Source organism: Amblyomma mixtum, chromosome 3, assembly GCF_055824585.1.
Source record: "Amblyomma mixtum isolate Tamu chromosome 3, ASM5582458v1, whole genome shotgun sequence".
In the NCBI taxonomy this organism is placed as follows: domain Eukaryota; kingdom Metazoa; phylum Arthropoda; class Arachnida; order Ixodida; family Ixodidae; genus Amblyomma; species Amblyomma mixtum.
Window position 1 is genome coordinate 200,308,635 of NC_143014.1, and position 19,767 is coordinate 200,328,401.

General features: G+C 48.2%; 3 protein-coding genes across 4 annotated transcripts in view; 1 reads left to right on the plus strand and 2 right to left on the minus strand.

Moving 5' to 3' along the window:
* The window catches only part of LOC149353277 (serine/threonine-protein phosphatase 1 regulatory subunit 10-like), a 90,142-nt gene that overhangs the window by 54,178 nt on the left and 16,197 nt on the right, over nucleotides 1–19,767 (minus strand). The gene's annotated exons all lie outside the window — the stretch shown is intronic.
* On the plus strand, nucleotides 344–15,293 carry LOC149353278 (uncharacterized). Of its 2 annotated transcripts, XM_089582449.1 has the most exons (5): nucleotides 344–891; nucleotides 1,203–1,360; nucleotides 2,100–2,252; nucleotides 3,362–3,450; nucleotides 3,558–15,293. In XM_089582449.1, exons 2-5 carry the CDS (start codon nucleotides 1,267–1,269, stop codon nucleotides 4,698–4,700), a joined length of 1,479 nt encoding a protein of 492 aa, XP_089438575.1. In that variant the 5' UTR covers nucleotides 344–891; nucleotides 1,203–1,266; the 3' UTR covers nucleotides 4,701–15,293. The 2 variants fall into 2 exon arrangements, with proteins under 2 accessions (XP_089438575.1, XP_089438574.1); XM_089582448.1 differs by lacking the exon at nucleotides 344–891 and having other exon boundaries at nucleotides 901–1,360.
* On the minus strand, nucleotides 5,543–19,719 carry LOC149353279 (uncharacterized). Its single transcript, XM_089582450.1, has 3 exons — nucleotides 14,489–19,719; nucleotides 13,812–13,885; nucleotides 5,543–13,429 (listed from the first exon to the last, which is right to left on the minus strand). The coding sequence occupies exons 1-3, from the start codon at nucleotides 14,738–14,740 to the stop codon at nucleotides 12,331–12,333; spliced, it is 1,425 nt and encodes a 474-aa protein (XP_089438576.1). The 5' UTR covers nucleotides 14,741–19,719; the 3' UTR covers nucleotides 5,543–12,330.

Below are 19,767 nucleotides of genomic sequence, written 5' to 3' on the forward strand. Positions count from 1 at the left end.
TAGGAGCGCCCCCTTTGAAACGGGGTGGTGGCACTTGCCATCATGCTCAGCTTTTCTTTATTTATTATTTTTTTTGTTTACTGTGTTGGCAATTCTCATTAAGATTCTCCATCACTTTTGCCTACGGTTTCCTACTATTCTAACCTTATGCCACATCTCTGCTTTTCAGCCACCAATCCTCCAATCGCTTTTTGCTGACTTCCACTGCAGATTTATTTACATGACCACTGACACGCAGCGAGACCCCAGCGCCATCTGAGGACAGCTCCGCGCACTGCCGCGCGCCCACGAAACTCAAACGGCGCGACGCGCCGCGCCGCACGCTTCTCCTCCTCTTGCAGGGGACGATTCCGAGCAGTCTGGGGACGAGGGGCGCTGTTGCGACTCGTGCAGTGCGGTGACCAACTACGACGGCAGCTTCCTGAGCGACGCCAAGTACAGCTCGGACAAGGATGTAGACGAGGTAAGCGGGGCAGTCGCCCCGCGACCGTGATCGCCTTCCTGGCGTGTCGCGGCCCTTGCATATTTACATTTCAGCGTACGTAGACGCATCTGACGCCTGATTGGCTGGGACTGGCTGGGATGTCACATCCGGCGTTGTCATGACAACATTGGAATGCCGCTGCTCGTGTTTTGCTGCTGGCTGTTCGCGCCGTCAGTCGATCGGGCGGCTCCTTCGCTTTGCTTACCCTTTTTGTTCACAGAGCCAATTTGCCCTGCAATCTCCCTTTGGCAAAAAATAACTTCTGTTCTGAAGCCCTCCACTTCGGCGTGCCTTCAGAAGCGGAGAAATGGGAGAAGCGAGAGAGATGCCGTTTCGCAGGCTGCTGCGAACAGCGATGTGACTCGTCTATTAATCTGCGGTTGAGTGACAACTGTTTGTTGCTAAAGGTTGGTTGCAACTTCATACTTTGTACCATGACTGTGTACCGCGGTTAACTTCCGATCCGATGGAAGGAGAAGAGCAGTGCATTTGCCCTAAATAAAACTGGCAGCGGTATTCGCAAGGGGCGCCTACACTGGCGCCACCTAGCGGTCAGAAAAGGAAACGCCACAGGGATTATTGCAGACGCCAACAGAGGCGCTGAAGCGGCTGAATGCGTTTGTGGCTGCTTTTGCGTTTTCCTGCCCGTTTTTACGTGCGTAACTTCACGCGATGGAAAGAAAATACAAGAGCAATCGGATGTGTTGCGTGCCAACAGAGCTGTGAAGAACCGCGTAAGCCTCCATTCGTTTCCGGATGGCTCGCGATTGAAAAAGGAATGGATGGTCAAGCTGCGTATGGGTAAACCTGTGACGCCGTCAATGAGAGTGTGCAGCGAACACTTCGTCGCCGGAGACTTCTTCTGGAGCACTACGGGTGAGTAAATGTGCACTTTTGCGACTGCTACGGTACAGCTTACCAGGGAAGGGTAGTGTAAAGCGCTGATCCTCGATCATTGCGTTGTAGCGTAGCTCGGGCCTTAAATTTCAGCTTATGCTGTCCTATATTGGCAGTATGGCTTGCAAAATTCAGTCGTTACTCTCTCGGTGACCTTTGATCATGTCAGCGGGTGCATGACTTGAGTTCAGGCTAACTAGTCTGACTGTGAATTGATTGCTTTTAGCTGCCGCGGTGGATCAGTGCTCATGGTGCTCGGCTGCTGACGCGAAATCGGCGGCCGCATTTCGATGGAGGTGAAGTGCTAAAGGCCCGCGTGCTGTACGATGTCAGTGCATGTTGAAGAACGTCAAGCGGTCGAAATTCTCCGGAGTCATCCACTAACGCGTCCCTCATATCTTAAGTCGCTTTGGGGCATTAAACCCATGAACTAAACTTACGCGTCTCTCGAAGCGCCAGAATGAGTCATACTAGCTCTGCAGTTTCCTCCCTGGAGATAGGTTTTAGAGCTTCTACGATTTCTGCGCGACACGGAACTCCGCGTTCTTCGGCTGATATGGGCACAGACCATGTCCTACGAATGCTAACTTTTTAAAAATATATTTTCGTTCAGTCTAAAGTGTAGTTATGACGGAGTTTAAGCTGGTCCCACCGGCAGTCAGTGACCTCACCCTGATATCTGGGTGAAGCCAATGCAATGCGTTATTGTGTTTCCCAGACCCTCAGGTGTGGACGCCCGAACGAAAACGGCTAAAGAAGACCGCTGTACCGTCGCAGCGCCTGCCTGTCAGGCCTCATGACCACCAGGATTTGTCCAGGATTCAGGCAGCAGCAGCTCGCGCGGCACGGGCGTCTGCACGAACTCAGGAAGGTATGTTTTGGGAAACTTGATATGTTTTTTTTTTTTTTAAGGCGCAAAGACTTCTATTGAATGCCATATGCTCAGTGTGCACCTATTTTATTCTTCCTCGTAATGTGCAAGTCGGAGTGGGCCAAGACCACTGGGGCTTCATGAACATTTAAAATGAACATTTGAAATGAACCAAACAATATTTTTTTCGATGCAAATGCCCTGGAGCAGTAGATAGCGCCGGTTGTCAAACTGGGTAGAAGTAGCATTGATATAAACTTATAAAAGTGACATAAAATTGTCTACACTGAAGCTGGCCGTATTTTGGAAGGCGATAGTACCTTTTGTTTCAATGCACTGTCCGACAGCAATAAACAGATCGTTATGTGGTATGGAATAAAATAGATCTTCAACATTTATGAAAAAGGCATATCCAATCTGCTCTCCTTTCAACATGCTGGCCACATCCAATGAATTCTTGATGGTAGAGGGATCAGAAAGAACCAGATTAATCAAGTGCCTAAGCATGAACCTAATATTTTGTTGCTGCCAGGTCCATTTCTCGCTGACAATCATCCTGAAGGGTGCACCAGGTTTATGAGTTTTCACCGCGAAGAACACAGACAAGGTGTTCACTTTTTATTTTTTATTTGTACAAAGCTTGTACCATAGCTTTGGCTCGTAAATGAGAACAGCAAATAAAGCAGGCCATCAAAATACATGGCAGCAGTGCTAGGAGCCATAGAACAAATATCCCAGCTTCTTGACAGGATTATCAGATTCGAGTACATATGATGGAAGGAGGTTTCACTCCATGACAGTCTCGAAGAAACTACCGGAACCTGTTTGTTCGTGCTAATTGAACGTTCATTTGCATGCCGTCTTCTAGAGTCTACTGGTTCGACACAATGTTTTTTGCCATGCGTGCACACCATGTCATATGCACAGGTGTGTACATTTTACACCTGCATCACATAAGTGGCTGCTGTGACCTCGGTAGCTCAGCGCTTTAGCTACTACACCACCACAGTGGGCCAGGGAAAGCTAAAACGCAACAGCTCTAAACAAATGGTAATTTTTAGGCTGTGCTGTCACTTTTTCACGGGTGAGGGTTCTTTTGTTTTGTGCAGAAGCGTCCTTACCAAGGGATTCAGACACAGAGTCAGTGCCACTCGCCTTGCCCACTGAGGCGGAACTGGCTACCAGTAACGTTACCAAGGTAAGCGTTGCAAATGACGTAGCCGCACTATGTGTTGTCATCATTCTATTGCTAATGCTTTAGGATCTTCTCATCATGCCTTGGGCACATTTGGTTTTGTGATGCAGATGGCTGACTCAGAAGCAGTGCCAGGTGATTCCTGCCTCAACAAGGCTTCAGTCGGGCAAGATGGCCACTTGGATTGTGCTGCTGCACAGGATGTGGAGGTGGCCGACATACTTCTGCAGCTCCAGGGGTGCAGCCATGTCGAAGATGTGCTTAAAAAGAATGTTCTGGACAAAGGCGTACAAGTTAACACTGATGCCCTTGCGCCGAAGAAGGTTAAGTTGGTAGATTTGCTATCAACTAATGCTGCTGTCGTGGCCTTTACAGGAGTGAATTCGATGAATGCACTGATGGCAATAGCAGATGAAGTGGCTCGAATAGACCATTCGAACACAGCCATTCCGGTATTTGACCGCGTAGTGATTGTGCTCACTAGGCTGAAAACATGCCTTCCTTTCGAATGTTTGGCCACATTGATCGGCGTAAGCAGAAGGACAGTGGCAAGGCATTTCTACGACACACTGCGAAACCTTGCTGCCATTTTGGAAGCTGCTATACCATGGCCTGAAAAGGATGAAATAAGAAATAACATGCCACAGTGCTTTAATGACTACCAAGAAGTTCGCATTGTGCTTGACTGCACGGAAATTGCATTAGAAAAATCTCACTGTGCATCATGTAGGATATTGACGTACTCCTATTACAAAGGCATGCACACTGCCAAGGTACTCATTGGAGTGTCGCCTGCAGGCCTCATCACATTTCTTAGTGATGGGTTTGGCGGCAGAGCTTCCGATAAAGCTTGTGTGGAGAAAGCAGCAGTTCTCAACAAGCTAGATAGCTTTAGGGACGATGTAATGATCGACAAAGGGTTTAGCATAGATAGTCTATGTGCGGAACACGGACTCGGAATTGTGCAGCCCCCTTTCCTGCGGAACCAGGCGCAGTTCACAGCTGCCGAATCTGAAAAGACACTTAAAATTGCAAGGGCGAGGGTGCACGTGGAAAGAGCAATCCAACGCATGAAAGTGTTCAAGATTCTGAAGGGGCCCGTTCCTTGGGAAATGGTGGGAGCGCTTGATCAGGTATTGATCACAATCGCAGGCATTGTGAACCTTTCAACGCCTATTCTTTCTGAGAAGAGATTTGGACTGCCAAATCTGACCAGGCATGTCAACTGCAGACAGAATCCATTTTTTCTTTAATTGTATCCATACGGCGGCACCATGAGCGGTGGCTCACTCACACTCGCACTCACTACTACTCACACACACTCACACTCATGTCCATTCACACTCACTCGCACTCATGACCACTCACACTCACAACCACTCACTCAAACTCGCACTCATGACCACTCGCACTCACAACCACTCACTCGCACTCACACTCATCATCACTCACACTCATGACCACTCGCACTCACAACCACTCACACGCACTCACACTCATGTCCACTCACACTCACAGCCACTCACTCGCACTCATGACAAGTCACACTCACAACCACTCACTCGCACTCATATCCACTCACACTCACAACCACTCACTCGCACTCATGACCACTCGCACTCACAACCACTCACTCACACTCATTTCCACTCACACTCATACTCATGTCCGCTCACTCGCATTTACGTTCAGTGTACTGTTTCCTTGTTTGCTGACAACGGAGGGGATGAGAGATTTACTGTCGCGGCGACTGCCCTCGTAGCTCCCCTAACATTACCCTGAGTCGCAAAGATGTGGTGGTGAGCTGCCCAGGCTTTGTCGGGCTATTTGGCCAATTTGCACAGTTTCGATGCTCGAAGAAAGTAGTCACTCATCACGCATATTCCATGCACCGAATGCAACGCACCTGTGCTCCTGCGCTTGCTGCTGAGACGATGATTGCCTGTATAGCGTCAGCAGCTGAGATGCTTAGAGAAGTTTTTGAACAGTGTCCATAGGCGTGCGCAGTGTTCTCCATGAGAATGAGCCAAGTTTTAGCGCAGTGCCCCCCCCCCCCCTCTTCCCCGCCCCCCACCCCAACCACCTCTCACCTAGGCCCCTGCCGCCAAAACGGAGAGCAAATATGAGGAATGATTATAAAACATTTATTTCCATGTGATGGAATTGCTAAATATACAGGATATTATAGAGGTGTAGTTTTTTATTTTAATCTGTAGCATCGGCAGAGGAATATAGGGTATAGAGAGGATAAGCGGCTGGTTTTTTTGACGCTCAAAATGTGAACAAGTGAGGGGAAAGATTTACAGTATTGCCAGCGTCTCCACAAGAGGTCTTGTCTCCACCCAGACGAAGACAGTCCTCTTGTTGAAACGTTCGCAAACACCCTGAGGCTTTCCCTCCCTTGTTCACCACGTGAGTACCGGCAGAGGAAGGCAGTCATTGCGTCGCTGAGGCATTGTTGTAGCATCGCGCTTCCGGAGTAATTTCCGTTCTCTCTAGACCACAGAAACTATGACAGATTTGTTTTTTGGTTACTGTCACAACAAAAAAGAAACTGAAAAGATTGCCTCCAAAATGACCTGGCAAGTAAACAGTTCTTGGAACGCAACATCAGAGGTCTTTGGCCTTAAAAAACCTGCTTGGCGGTAGCACTGCACTGTAAAACAATGACCGAATAGGTCCGACAGATTAAATGTATGGGGCAGACTTGGCGATTAGGGGGGAAGGGGGGGCGCACCTCCTTCCCTTGTGCGTGTGCCTATGACGGTGTGCAAGTAATAATAATGAGTTTGCCTTGACAATATTCTTGGATGGTGTCTAATTACCAAGATTTGGTCTTCCTTGACAATGACGTGTCCGTGACTCTGCATCAACTTATTGGAGTCAAGTGACGATCATGAATACTTTTCGCGGCATGGAAAATGGAGCGTGTTTTTCAAAAGATCGAGTGATTTCCTCACGCAAAGGAAAATGGCTGGAATGGGTCGCAAGTAGAGGATTTCCCCGCGTAATAACGATGCTAGGGGAGGTTGCCATTATCAATCCATTTACAAAACCTACTAAGCTTACTATGTGTGACCGATCTGTGTACTGTACATGTCTGCAGGCAGTACGTTTTCTGTATTGCCCATAATCCCTGTCTGAAGGAAGTTGTACAAACCAACGCGGTGTTTTTGAGGCCAGTGCATGCGGAGACCACATGCGCATCCGCGTGGTAATAGGGGGTGCTTACTTTGCACCCGATTATTCTCCAACGTCGTTCTCGGAAGAATGCATATGCAGCTAACTTGTTAGCCAATTTGAGCCAATCTGAAATGATATGACTTTACTGGGAAAAAGCGCTATCCAGAAGTTCTTGGTGGAAATCATAGTATCTGCTTCAAATGATGCCTCATGCTGTCCAGATATCAGTTAGGGTAAGATTGCTGAAATCGGTGCGTGCCAACAGAAGTTAATCCCCTTGCTGTACACGAAAAATGAACAAAATCGCATTTCACGAGCTCATTTCGGTTTCACTCGCCAAATGCCGAAGATTAGGCGGCACAAATGAGAACCAAGCCTCGCATACATGCAGCGGAAGCTTGTATGCAGTTGTTGACTTGTTAGGAGAAGGTAAGTGACGCCAACCGAGTAAAATACAGAAAAAACACCACGTTTCGGGACCGGCTCGGCCCCTTCTTCATGGTGTGACTACGGGCGAGCGCAGCTTGGCTTTTGAAGCCCCTGCGTGGAGGACCTCCGGGTCAATGGCCGCAGCCCATGGACATAGGATGAGGGGAGAGTCCCCAGGGAACGATTAACATTCTCTCGTGTTTGCTGAATGTGCCACGACTCAAGTAGACGCCTCCTGCGTGGGTTAGCTTCCGTTTCCAATACAATGGTGCTGTCGAAGTCAATTGGATGGTCATGCCCTTCGCAGTGTTCGGCCACGGCACTGCGTTGACGATTGATGTGACGGACGTCCGCTTTGTGTTGGCTCATCCTTTCCGCGAAGTTCTTCGTTTCCCCTATGTACGACGCTGGGCAGACGGAACACGGAATTTTGTACACGACGCCCTGGGCCTTTTCTCTGGGCTGCCGGTTTTTTGGGCGGGGGAGAAGGCGACCGATAGAGCTGGTCGGTTTGTGCGGTGCCAGCACCCCTTCTGCCAGCACCCCAACCAGACAGACTTCTGTCGAATGTTTTCTTTTGAGTTGTTGACTTGCCAGGGCAGCCCCCACCTGCTCATATTGCCAACGGCGTAGTTCTGCTTACATGACGCTGACGGAAGCCTATTCATGACCAAAGAAAAACTTTTTTTTTTTTTTGGACTCCGGGGAGAGCGTGGGGGAGCTTAATATTCAACTCTTTCCTGTGCTGCGAGCACAGTCCAGAGTCGAATATGTCGGCACCCTTCGAACTGTTTGTGAAAAGCTCCTGGCCCCCCTTCCGCCCGCCGCCCTCAGTTTTCTGTTCTCTTCTGGTCACATTTTTGGCTGTGGCGTCGTATGTTTTTTTCTTCAGTGCCTTAGCAGCACTCGCTTGCACAATACTTTTAAGCCAAACGAAAAGTGTCGCCCTAGCTTGATTCTTATTAACTTTCAGTCGCGTGTACTGCTTTTCTTCTGTAGTTTTTTTTTTCTCGAGCGAACCGGTGACAATACTCAGACACATTGTATTTTATATCCCTTTCCCGAGTACATAAAAATTAATTTCGAACTGTACGTCCAACCAATCAAAAAAGGTCCGGCAATTTGGTTGCCACCTCATATCCACTTCCGAAAATCGCCGCAACGTTTCATCACAGTTGAGTTTCCCTCTCAATCTTGTAGAGGTAAATTACGTTGATGATGATTATTGAAGGGTGCTTGACGTCTTGCAGATTCGATATTGCTCGATCACGTTGCCAGAGGACACTTCTGGAGAGGTTAACTTTTTATTACCAATTACTAAAACAAAGAAAGATACAAGCAAGGAGAAAACTTGTTTACATTTGACTGACCAGTAGCTTTACGTGACGAAACCAGCCCTCGGTCCCGCCCAAACACTTGATTTTAAACCCTATGACCCTGCCGTCGGTGGAGACAGTAACCAATTAGGTAACTCCACAAACATCAACCCAATAAATCATTGGGGAAAGGAAAACGTCGCCAATCAACAACTGTAAAAGGACAACACAGCCAATCAGTGATTTTGGAAAGAAGATAACTCACCTCCACAAACACTGCACAAATATGTACATTTTCCACCATCATGATTTCGGAGGTTTCTCCCTTCGTCCCACGAGCTTCGCAAACATTCTCGATTTCCCACGGTGCAGGTTGTTTCAACCTCTGGTAAACTCAGGCTCGGGGAAAGTCACCTCAAGGCCCATCTGTTCAGTACCGTCACTTACAAACTGTCTTCAAGCCTGTAGCTAGCGTCGCAATGTCCTGTTGACCGCGCCTCAAGTTGTCAACGCGTGCTGCCATAGACATGGGACAAAAGCTACACGACGAGGATCCGCCTTTCCACAAGAACGTGCCCAGTGAAATGTGACCTGACGTATATATTCCCGGAGGGTGTTTGACCTTTCCCTTATTCTCGGAATCCGTCGCTATCCCGCTCCCCTTATACCGCTGTGCAGCCAGTGTGACTCATCTCCCTCCCTGCAGTTGTGCGGAGGGCAGAAAAAACAAACTCAATGAACATTCCTTTATCGCGAACCCGGACGCGACAAACAATGCACAGGACCGCGAACTTCACTACCACCATCAGCACGAAACAATAATTTCTGGCGCAAATTAAAACATAAAATATTGCCGCTTTGGATATCTCCTTGGGCGTCAGACATTACCATGCCTGATGCTATGCATACAAAAAAAAATTATAAAAGCCACATGCTGGATTTCCGACGCTGGGCTCTTTAAAGTACATGATAGAAACAAGAATCCTCTGGCGTTACCGAAAAGCGCACTTGGTTTTTGCGTCGTTTCCGGGCTTGAGCCGGGTTTGTGCAGTTCAAGACCTGGGATAAAGGAGGTCGGGTTACCGCATGGGTCAGAGCCTATGAACAAATTACGGCCAGATGAGAGCTCTGCAATGTGCACACCTGGGCAAAGAAAAAAAAACCTAAGTCCACTGCAGCACCCGAGGTCCCAACTTACGGTAGTTATTGCCGAGCAGCGGACAGTCGTTGTTTCAGCAGTAAGCATTGTAACTCATATGTATACGAGATCGAGCCATGCAGGGAGCGTGGCAAGAGACATATATCTATATTTTCAGGACTGGCAATGCGAAATTCGATAAAGGGTCTCAAAAAACTTGTAGCGGCTCTCTGCATGCGCGAAGGGCCTGCGCCCGTGCCAACGGTGAACTACAAAAGCAACGAAAGATTGCCGTTCCCGTGCCAGCGGAATCCTTTCCTTCGGTTGTCCAAAGACACCGGCATGATGCCTTATGCTGCCTCGAGCGTCTTCAGTAGTGAATATTTGCTTCCCGCAGCTGTCAACAACATGAAAATAGCTAAGCGGGCATCAGCGTCACGAAACATGGGCGATCGACTTCACTGTCGCTTCCACCCACCACTCACGTCCACTCACAACCACTCATTGCCACTCACGCCCACTCACATCCACTCATCAATCATACCCACTCACCTCTACTCACGCTCACATCCACTCAATCGCATTCGCACTCATGTCCACTCACACTCACGTCCACTCACACTCACACTTATGACCACCCCCACTCACATCCACTCACTCACACTCACGTCCACTCACACTCGCGACCATTCACTCACATTCACACTCATGATAACCCACACTCATATCCACTCACTCGCACTCACACTCACGTCCACTCGCACTCACGACCACTCACTCGAACTCACACTCAGACCACCCACACTCACATCCACTCACTCGCACTCACACTCATGATTACCGAAACTCATATCCACTCACTCGCACTCACACTCACGTCCACTCGCACTCACGACCACTCACTCACACTCACAGACGTGAGTGTGAGTGAGGCGATATGAGTGCACTCATGAGTGAGTGTGCCGACCTATGATTGTATCAGAACTTTTTTATCACATTTGTGTCATTTTTATTTGGTTGGTTTATGGGGTTTAACGTCCCAAAGCGACTCAGGCTATGAGAGACGCCGTAGTGAAGGGCTCCGGAAATTTCGACCACCTGGGGTTCTTTAACGTGCACTGCCATCGCACTGTACACGGGCCTCTAGAATTTCGCCTCCAAAGAAATTGTAAGAGAACGTCTGGGCAGGAGGAGCATACATAAATGTACATACAAGGTCTGTTAGAAAAGTATCCGACCTTTGGCCGAAGAAAAAAAAAATGGCATAACTGGAGCGTTGGAAATCTAATTACCTTCAAAGCAGTCTCCTTGAGACTCAACTAGACGTGCTACCACTGTTGGAAGTATTCCGAAAAGGCCTTTTTCGGAATGGAGTTTAGCTCAGCTGTCGTTGCAGCCGTAATGTCCTCTCTTGTCTGAAATTGCGCTCCTTTCAATGACCTCTTGATTTTGGGAAACAACCAGAAGTCGCAGGCGGCCATATCAATAGAGTAAGAAGCGTGTTGAACTACAGGGGTCTGGTTTTTCGCCAAAAAAGTCTTAAGTGCGAAGAATGTTCAGGAGCATTGTCGTGATGGATGCGCCAATTTCCTGTTGACCACAACTCCGGTCTCTTGCGCCGCACAGCATCACGTAGGCGATGGAGGGATGTGTCATTGTTTGACCCTGGGGTGTGCGTACTCGTGGTGTGCCACAAAGTGAGAGTCCAAGAAAGCAGTCAGCATCACTTTGACGTTGCTGAGCATTTGGCAGGCCTTCTTTGGTCTTGGCGACGTGGAATGCTTCTACTATGACGACTGGGATTTGGTTTCCAGGTCATACCCGTACACCCAAGACTCGTCACCAGTGATTATGGTGTTGAAGTCGGGGTCACTGTTTGTGGAATCCATGTGTCCTGTGAGATTTCAACACGAAGCTGCTTTTGCTCCACCGTGAGCAGCTTCGGCGTGAATTTCGCCGCAACTCTCTTCATGGCCAAACCTTCGGTGATAATGGAATGTGCAGAAAAACTACTGATGTCCACCTCTTCCGCCATTTCTCAGATAGTCGCACTACGGTCCCGCATCACCATAGCGTTCACTTCAGCAATGACCTGGCCATTTCGGCATGTTGATGGTTGACCGGAGCGTGGCTCGCTCTCCACCGATGTGTGGCCATCTTTAAACCAGTTGTATTATTGCTTAATTTGTGTGCTGCTCTAAGCATCATCACAGAAAACCGTCTAAATATTCCGAATGGTTTCCACTTGGCTGTCGCCCCGTTTCTGGCAAAATTTGATGCATTAGCGCTGCTCCTATCGCACCGCCATTTTGCTTGCACTAAAAAACCGACGAGAGCACTGCGCACTACCTCACTCAAACGCTGCCTCCCAGCGACTGACGCTATCGGCAGGCGGGAAAAAATTCGTGCATGCGCACGACAGTTCAAGGTCTGCTGGTGCAAGCGCGCTTGTTTCATATCCATCAGGTGTTCTAAAAAAAAATAAGGTCGGATACCTTTCTAACAGACCTTGTATAAACACCATCCTACACTATATTTTCTTTCGTTCAAATTTAAGCAGCGCTAACTTTTAGGACACAGAGGACATAACAGGACGGGCGCTGTCCTGTTATGTCAGCGTCCTAAAAGTTAGCGTTGCTTAAATTTGAACGAAAGAAAATGCATAACAAACTAGCCCCGCAACGTGTTTTACTAAGTACACCATATTTACAAAGTACTGAAGATGCTGTGCCTGTTCATCATTATACTTTACACTTATTGTGAAACCTTGCAGTAATAAAAAAAAACCTCACCACTTCGAAATACAGTTCGACCTCTTTAGAGAGACTCCACAAGTTTTGGCAAAAGGTGCTGGAAATAGACGAACTGCAGCCTTCGTATGAGCCTGTCAATATGTTCGTCACATCGGTGCACGGTGACGATTAGCGAGTCTACTTGGGAGTACACTACGAAGTGTGCTAACTTCAAATTGAGCAGGAACATCCCAAGCTGCACCTGCGAAAAATACGAATGCCTCTTGTTGATAACAATGTTTTCTCCATCTTTCTTTACATAAGGAAGCTTCCTTTCTTCTACAAGATCTACAGCTTCCTTTGTTCTGCCGTGTACTGGGCTCTTTACTTCTAAGAGAATTGTTGGCACTCCCTTGGTGAAGACAACACCATCTGGGCTATACCCTAGCCAAGGCAAGAGAGGGTGCACAACCAGGCCAACCTTTGTCACTGAATTTTTAGTTTTACTTATGTAGTCGGCAATAGCCAGCTCTTCGCTTGCTTTTCCGTAGCGTGTTGCCTGGTTGCCACGAAAGCTTTCGGCCATCATTACAGACATTTTATGCTCCCAAGTGCGGCCATCCTTCGGAAGGAAAGTGAAATATGCGTGGCACCTGCTCCCGGTTATCCTGACTTTCCGCTCTTTGTGCCATATGGTGTTGTCTTGACTCCGTGTTGCAGCCAAGATCTGCAGGGCTTCCTCCCGAGTCACCGCAACATATTTTCTGTAAAAATGCTGCTCCCGTTCTGTCAAATCTTGGTCTGATGATTTGCATATTTTGAACTTTCCCACCTCTTGGAAACGAACATTATGGTACAGGAAATCAGTGTAGGGCCTCATGTCCTGGCACATCATATGGCTCAGCAATTGGTGTTCATCGTCACTTGGATCCGAAGCAGGTGACTGAGAGCTCTCCTGCAGCCTGCCGTGAAAGTGAAGTGCCAATGCACTTTCTGGCAGGGCTGCTATCAGTCTCTGCCTTATGGCTTCCTGTGTGTCTGTAGGTAGCTGTAGCCGTTGCTGGGCATTCACATGGCACAGTTCTTTTAGTTCTCTTGCGTGGTACATCGGTGATGCCTTCAGTTTGCCCCAGGCTTGCTTCAGGTCGGTGCACGTCAGATGCTCCAGATTGTTGATGCCAGTCCTGTGAATGAAAAGCAAGTGATACTTCTGTAGCACATGTCTGCATAGCTGCCTTTAGATGTCTGTATTAAGTGCCACCAAGTATTTAATTAGTTTGCAGTTTTTCAAAGTGTTTTAATCTAGCTTCAATAATTTAAACCATGCACACAAAGGAACTTTTCATATTACTGTTCGGAACTTTGGTGATACTAATGCTAGTTAGCAGAAAGCAAGGATATTTTCATAAGAATGAAGAGTAGCTCTGTTGGTTGCATATGTCCTTTATTTATGTGAAACTGCCTAAGGTTGCATGAGTTGTTCTACATGCTCAAAGTGCCACTTCACACTTGCTCTACTGAGCTGTGCCTGATGAAAATAAAGAGATGAAATAAAAGCACTCTTGCCTGTTTACAAACAGCAACATTGCGACCATGTGTTTGCAGTGTTGGGAGTTTCCAGCCTTGCAGGAGCAGTGGCCCTGAAAATGAAGTGTGCAAACGAATTTTAATTTTCAAACGCAGCGATTATCAGTCCAAAGGATAATCAGCGTGAAGAACACCTCGCATATGGTAAGGCATTCTGTAATAATTTTGGAATTAATAAACGTTGATATGAAACGATGGAATATGTTGGTGTTAACTCTGCATAGACAAGAGCAGCGCCCGCCCTACATAAAAACATTCGCGCCTGTATGAGCACAAACTGTTGGATAAGGTGGTCATGGATGATGTGCAACGCAATGACAGACACAGTACGACCGCTAGCATATTATTTCCTTGAGGCTGCTACGACGTGATGTCGCCGCAACGTCGAAGGGCTCCGCGACCTTTCAAGAGCTCCGTCAGCGCTCGGGAGTTTACGCGCAAGTCAGATCGGCGATGTTTGTCGACGCACTATCAACAACTGTACTGACATCGTCATGCCTAACGGTAAAAACATCGCTACACCACTGACGCTGACTGTACTTGCGACAGACCGCAGGCTTAACCGCACAGCCTGTCTAGAGAAACGATACTTTTGAGCGAGCCGAGCGTGTCATGCTGGCCTGTAGGCTCCGTACACAGTAAAACGTGTGACATACCTTGATGGAGCTGTCTTGGCTGTAAATGAACTCCAGTTCATGTGGTTTTTGCTGAACGTTCGATGTCTGCACGCAAAGTCCTTGTATTGTGACGGATCCAATGCTGGAAGCCTTCACGCCGCAGCAGATGACATGGCCGGCGTTGAGAACCGCTTCGCCTTCAATTAGGCATCGAATTCTTGTTTCTGCCACTCCAATATGGTTCATGATGTCTCCTAGAGACAGCGGCCTGCTGAATGGTAGCGACATCATAGCAGACTACCGAAAATCGGTTAGCACTACAACGCTACAACCTTCCGCGGCGCAGCTCGGCACACGACAACAACAACGACGACGCGCAAGGAGTATCATCCCAGTGACAGCCATGTTGAATCGCCTCGCGCGCCCCCTATAGGTCATGCCCGTTGCGAATAGCGACATTAGATTACCGCTCTTGCTAGAAGCAATACGTTTCTGTTTAGTGAGCTATTCCTGTGTTAAGAAATAATACAATGGATTATGGATGAGATGGCTTTAGCAGTACTTATCACAGGAGGGCATGTACGATCGTAGCTGTGGAAGTCTGAACATAGCTACCGGCCTCCCCCCATAAACAAACTACCAATGAGTGCTGGGTCACCTCTTCAAGTCAGTAGTGGTCCTATATGTATGTTTTAGCAAATTTTTCATTTGGACCCAAAATATTTTTCCCAGCTGGCTAGAAAAAGAAAGTTTCTAGGGAGGGGAGAATGTAAGCAATTTGGCATAGAGATGTCTGCATGCGGAAAAATTAATTTTGTACATTAGCTGCAAATAAATACACGCTGGCTATTGCATGTGCAGATGTATAAATACATGCTGTCTATTGCATATGGCAGGTGGTTTACATTTGTGCACAAGGTGATTTGATGATACTGCTCTTAAACATCTGGAGATATCATACTCAGTGGTAGCCCACAGCAGATTTTGTTATATGATATGCTTATTCCATTAATTTATTTTAAAATTGCATGTGTTTAAGCAGATGTCGCCTATAGGCTTAGCTAATCAAGCAAGACGTCTTGTATATACACGACTGTGGCTTTAATTTTAGTGTTTTAGTCAAGTTGGCGGCTAGCTTGTGACAGGGGTCTTGTATATACACGACTGTGGCTTTAATTTTAGTGTTTTAGTCAAGTTGGCGGCTAGCTTGTGACGGGTTTGGGCCAATGACATGTGCACCTTCAACTGCACGCTTTCTGAGGCTGCATTTTCCCTTAAGGTGCGGTTGAGGTGTTCACCGAGATGTGGAGATCTGAGAGCTACTGTGTCCTTTTCTCAAAAACTTCTCCTTTACTCAAAACACATGCTTTCACATTGCTCCACGTAAGCAGACTTAAGTGCTTACCTGCCAGAAAACAGCACAACTGACTGGCCCAGTTTGTGTACATTATGTGTGAACTCACAAAAGGCGTGCATTAGTTACAAGGTGGTAAGCACCAACCATTCATGGTACTAACATTATCCATGTGCTAACAGATGCTGCTTGTTTAAATTGCTGCAGAAAAGTGCAGCTTAGATAAATGTTTTGCCTTTCTTTGGAGTGATTCTATGTGAGGAGCAAGTTGGGTCCATAGACAAATTATTTCATAGATAGACAGGTCACCTGTGAGCCTTGAGTAGCTCCGTTAAAAGAATGAAATGTGCTGCAGGTTATTTTCAGGGTGTCCTCCATCTCCTCTGCCTGTGGCTTGTTTCTCTGCAATGTCTGCTCTCACAGTATTACATTGCCTCAGTTATAAATGCTCGTCGCATCGACCGTTCTTCACTCAGGTCTGCTCTACAGAGGCAGCAGACTGAGACGCACCAAGTCCCAACAGTGGTGGCAGCGGTGGGATGCCAAAGTCGCAACAAGGGTTATCCACTGCCAGTTTGAGCACAGGAGCGTGCTCTCTGGTTACAGTTCAGCTCTGTAAAGTGCCACACAGGAGGGAAGTCCACGTTTCTGTACATATGTGTGAATAGTAGTAATTGTGGCAGCTCTCTGAACCTGCTCAACAGCTCGCATTTATCTACAATATGCCAGACACATGTTCAAGTTAGAAAGTAACAACCCTCTTGGTGCATGTCCCAAGGCACGCCCCTGGATAATAATGCCTACTAACAAATGGCACATTCAAACTGTGATAAATTTTCCTTTTCAAGATGTTCGTGTCTGATGTTGACTACTGATTATTCCATTCATCCTAAGAATAAGCTAACTATACTGAGTGGTTTGGGCTGAGACAGGCATTGTTTTACAAGCCATACAGTACTGATTCTTCCAAAGATAGCTGAATCTTCCATTGCTTTTTTGGCCACCTCTCCAGGCATTACGCATGCTTGAAGCACCATACGCGAGAGTAAAGGCAAAGGCTGTTGAGAAATAGAATGCCACAGGAGGAGGATAGATAAAGATGACCAGCCAGAATTTCAGTAAAGCAGGAAACCTGTTGAACCAAACGAATGTGCACTTGGACAGTGCCACCACAAATGGAAAGTTCGATGAGCCCAAGACAAGCACAACTATGTTCAGTCAACAACAGCATGCACAGTGACTGCCTTAGATGTAATAAACTCCAAGGAATTAGCAAGGTTAAGGATGGGATTTCTTAACAATTTCCCAGTTACTTTTCCCAGTTGCAGTTACTTTTCTTGTAGACTTATCTATGTATTTGGATAGATTAGTCTTCTTGTACGATCCCAGCACAGCACTCTTCTTTCGTGGCACGAAGCATGCAAATTCTGATCCTTGGCAGTCGTGCGGTCCTCGTCGTTGAACGTGTTATTAATGCACTTACTTTGCTCCCGCTATCTCCTTGTAAACGAAAAGGAACGCGTCGCAGAGGCAGTCGTGCCAGCCAGAGATCACGAAGTGGCCTGAGCGGCGGACGACGCGAACGGCGTTGAACATGTTTGTAATGCACTTACTTTGCTCCCGCTATCTCTTTGTAAACGATAAGGAATGCGCTACTAAGGCAGTCGTGCCAGTCATACAGCAAAATACGAAGGAACGCGTCACAGAGGCAGTCGTGCCAGCCAGAGAGCACGAAGTAGCCGAAGGCGCCTGAGCGGCTGACAACGCGAACGGCCATTTGCAACCAAAACGCGAACAGTTGGCGTCTCAATGTTGTCATGACAACGCCGGATGTGACGTTGCAGACAATCAGCGTAACTAGCGGCCGAATGCGGCTACGTACGCTGAAATGGAAATACGCGTCCGGCGTAGGACCTTCACCCCAAAACAAAAAACTGTCCCCCCCCCCCACCTGTGGAGGGGGACGGGGCCTTGCCGGGGGTGTCGGCTGGATGATGATGACTTGATGGGTTATGTGTGACCCTGGGGAGAGGCACTTACGGGTTCCAATCCTTCTCATCTGACAACGGCAAGCTCCGCCCACACCCGGTGTCGCACTTCGCCGCCGTGCAGCAGTGCCTGAGCGCTGCTTGGGATGGTGTACAAATATCACAAGAAAAGACAAGATCGCCTTTTTATCAGAAAGACTGCTCGAGCAGCGGCAAAGCATGCCTGCTTATGTTGCGAGCTTTCGGCAACAGCACCGCTCCGGGCGACGAGCTTTGCTGCCGTGGTCGTCGCTAGGCCTATAGCCTCTCTCGCATCGAAGCAGCAGCGGCTGGCGCTTCGGAAGTTGCATGAGCTATAATAAAAGGCTTACTCTATACATCGCTTTACAGTCAACAGAATCATCTCACAATTAAATAATAGTATGGTCACTTTCCGTGATGCCTTCAGCAGCGAAGCGAGCGGGCGCCAGGCAAGCCGGACCCCAACGTAGGGCCAGCTTCAGCTGCAAGGCGGTTGTGGCAAGAAATTTGCTCGTATCACAGCCGTTACCTTTCACAGCAGCTCAGTATTGGTCAGCGATCCTCAAAAATGACACATTTTTCACATTTCTTATCCCAAGGTTTATTATATACGTCAAGAACACACTTTAGCTCATTTTTATGACGCCGGCAGACGGGATCCAGGCTGGCCGACATGCTCGGCGTACCTCACGTTCGCACAAGAAAATACAAAACAGCCATGAATGATGATACCAGAGAGGATGCTTCCTAGATTCGAGCAACGACAATATGCCTGTGCAAAAGTAGATCTTTCGGCAACGACATCGCCTGCGGCAACGCCGCGCGACGAACTGCGCGCTGGTCCCAGGCTGCCCTAGTCGTCCCTAGGCCTAGCTGGTTTCGCATCAAAACCGCAGCTGACGGTGCTTCGGTAGTCGCCTGCGCTATAATGAAAGGCCTACTATTCACATCGCTTTACTGCGAACTCGTCCCATAATAAAAGATATGTTCAATTTCCACGACGCCTTCAGCAACGGAGCTAGCAGACGGCAGGCGAAGCGCACCAAGTAGCAGCAGCAGCAAAGCGGCTGTGGGATGAAATTTGCTTGTATCGCAGTCATCACTTTTACCATCAACTCGGCATTGGCCAACGATCGTCAGAAATGATGCATTTTTGACATGCATCTATCCCCGGCCTTGCTACGGACGAGAACAATACCAGCGCGTTTTTCAGTCGCCGGCGGCCGGCATCAAGGCTGGCCGGCCGGCCGGTTGGCCCGGCGTGGCTCGGCCCCGAGCGCCCTGAGGAGCGCGCTAAACGCCATCATGACGCTGCCGCTCTCCGCGCTCGTATTAGTAGGGTACCTTGAAATACTTGTATCGCTCCCGCTTCCCATCGTTGCGTTTGCCGCGCGTGGATCTGTTGGACGCAAGCGACGAGCTGCGATCGGTCGTTGCGACGTCGTTCGCAACGGCGCGCCGCGGCGAATCGCACACACTTTCCGCGCATGTGTCCCGCCTTAAGGCTGAAATCCCATTTCGGCACTCATCCCCAAAAGTCGTTCCTTCAGCTCGGGGTCCATAGTTCGAGAGAAGCCGTAGCGACGGTTAAGAGAGACAGGTGAACACAGCAGACAGCGAGAAAGCGCGCAAGCGAAAGAGCGCGTCAACCGGAAGTAAACAAACCGATCTCGTCGATGACGTACTTGTGGGCGGAGCATGATCCCGGCCTGTAATCTTTATTTTTTTATGGTTCGCTCCGGGGTACGAGTTCAGAGGGAAAAGGCTGGTGGTCATTTTAAATAGCCATTATCTCTGGTTCCACGCAAGATACATCACAAATTTTTTCAGTAGAATGATGGATCGTTCAATGTCTCTCAGTATTTCGACTTTTCTTTACCTACATGGCCACCTTTTCAGGGACCCTTTAAGGCTCATTCACATGACGGTTAGTTCGCCCGCGGCCCGCGCATCAC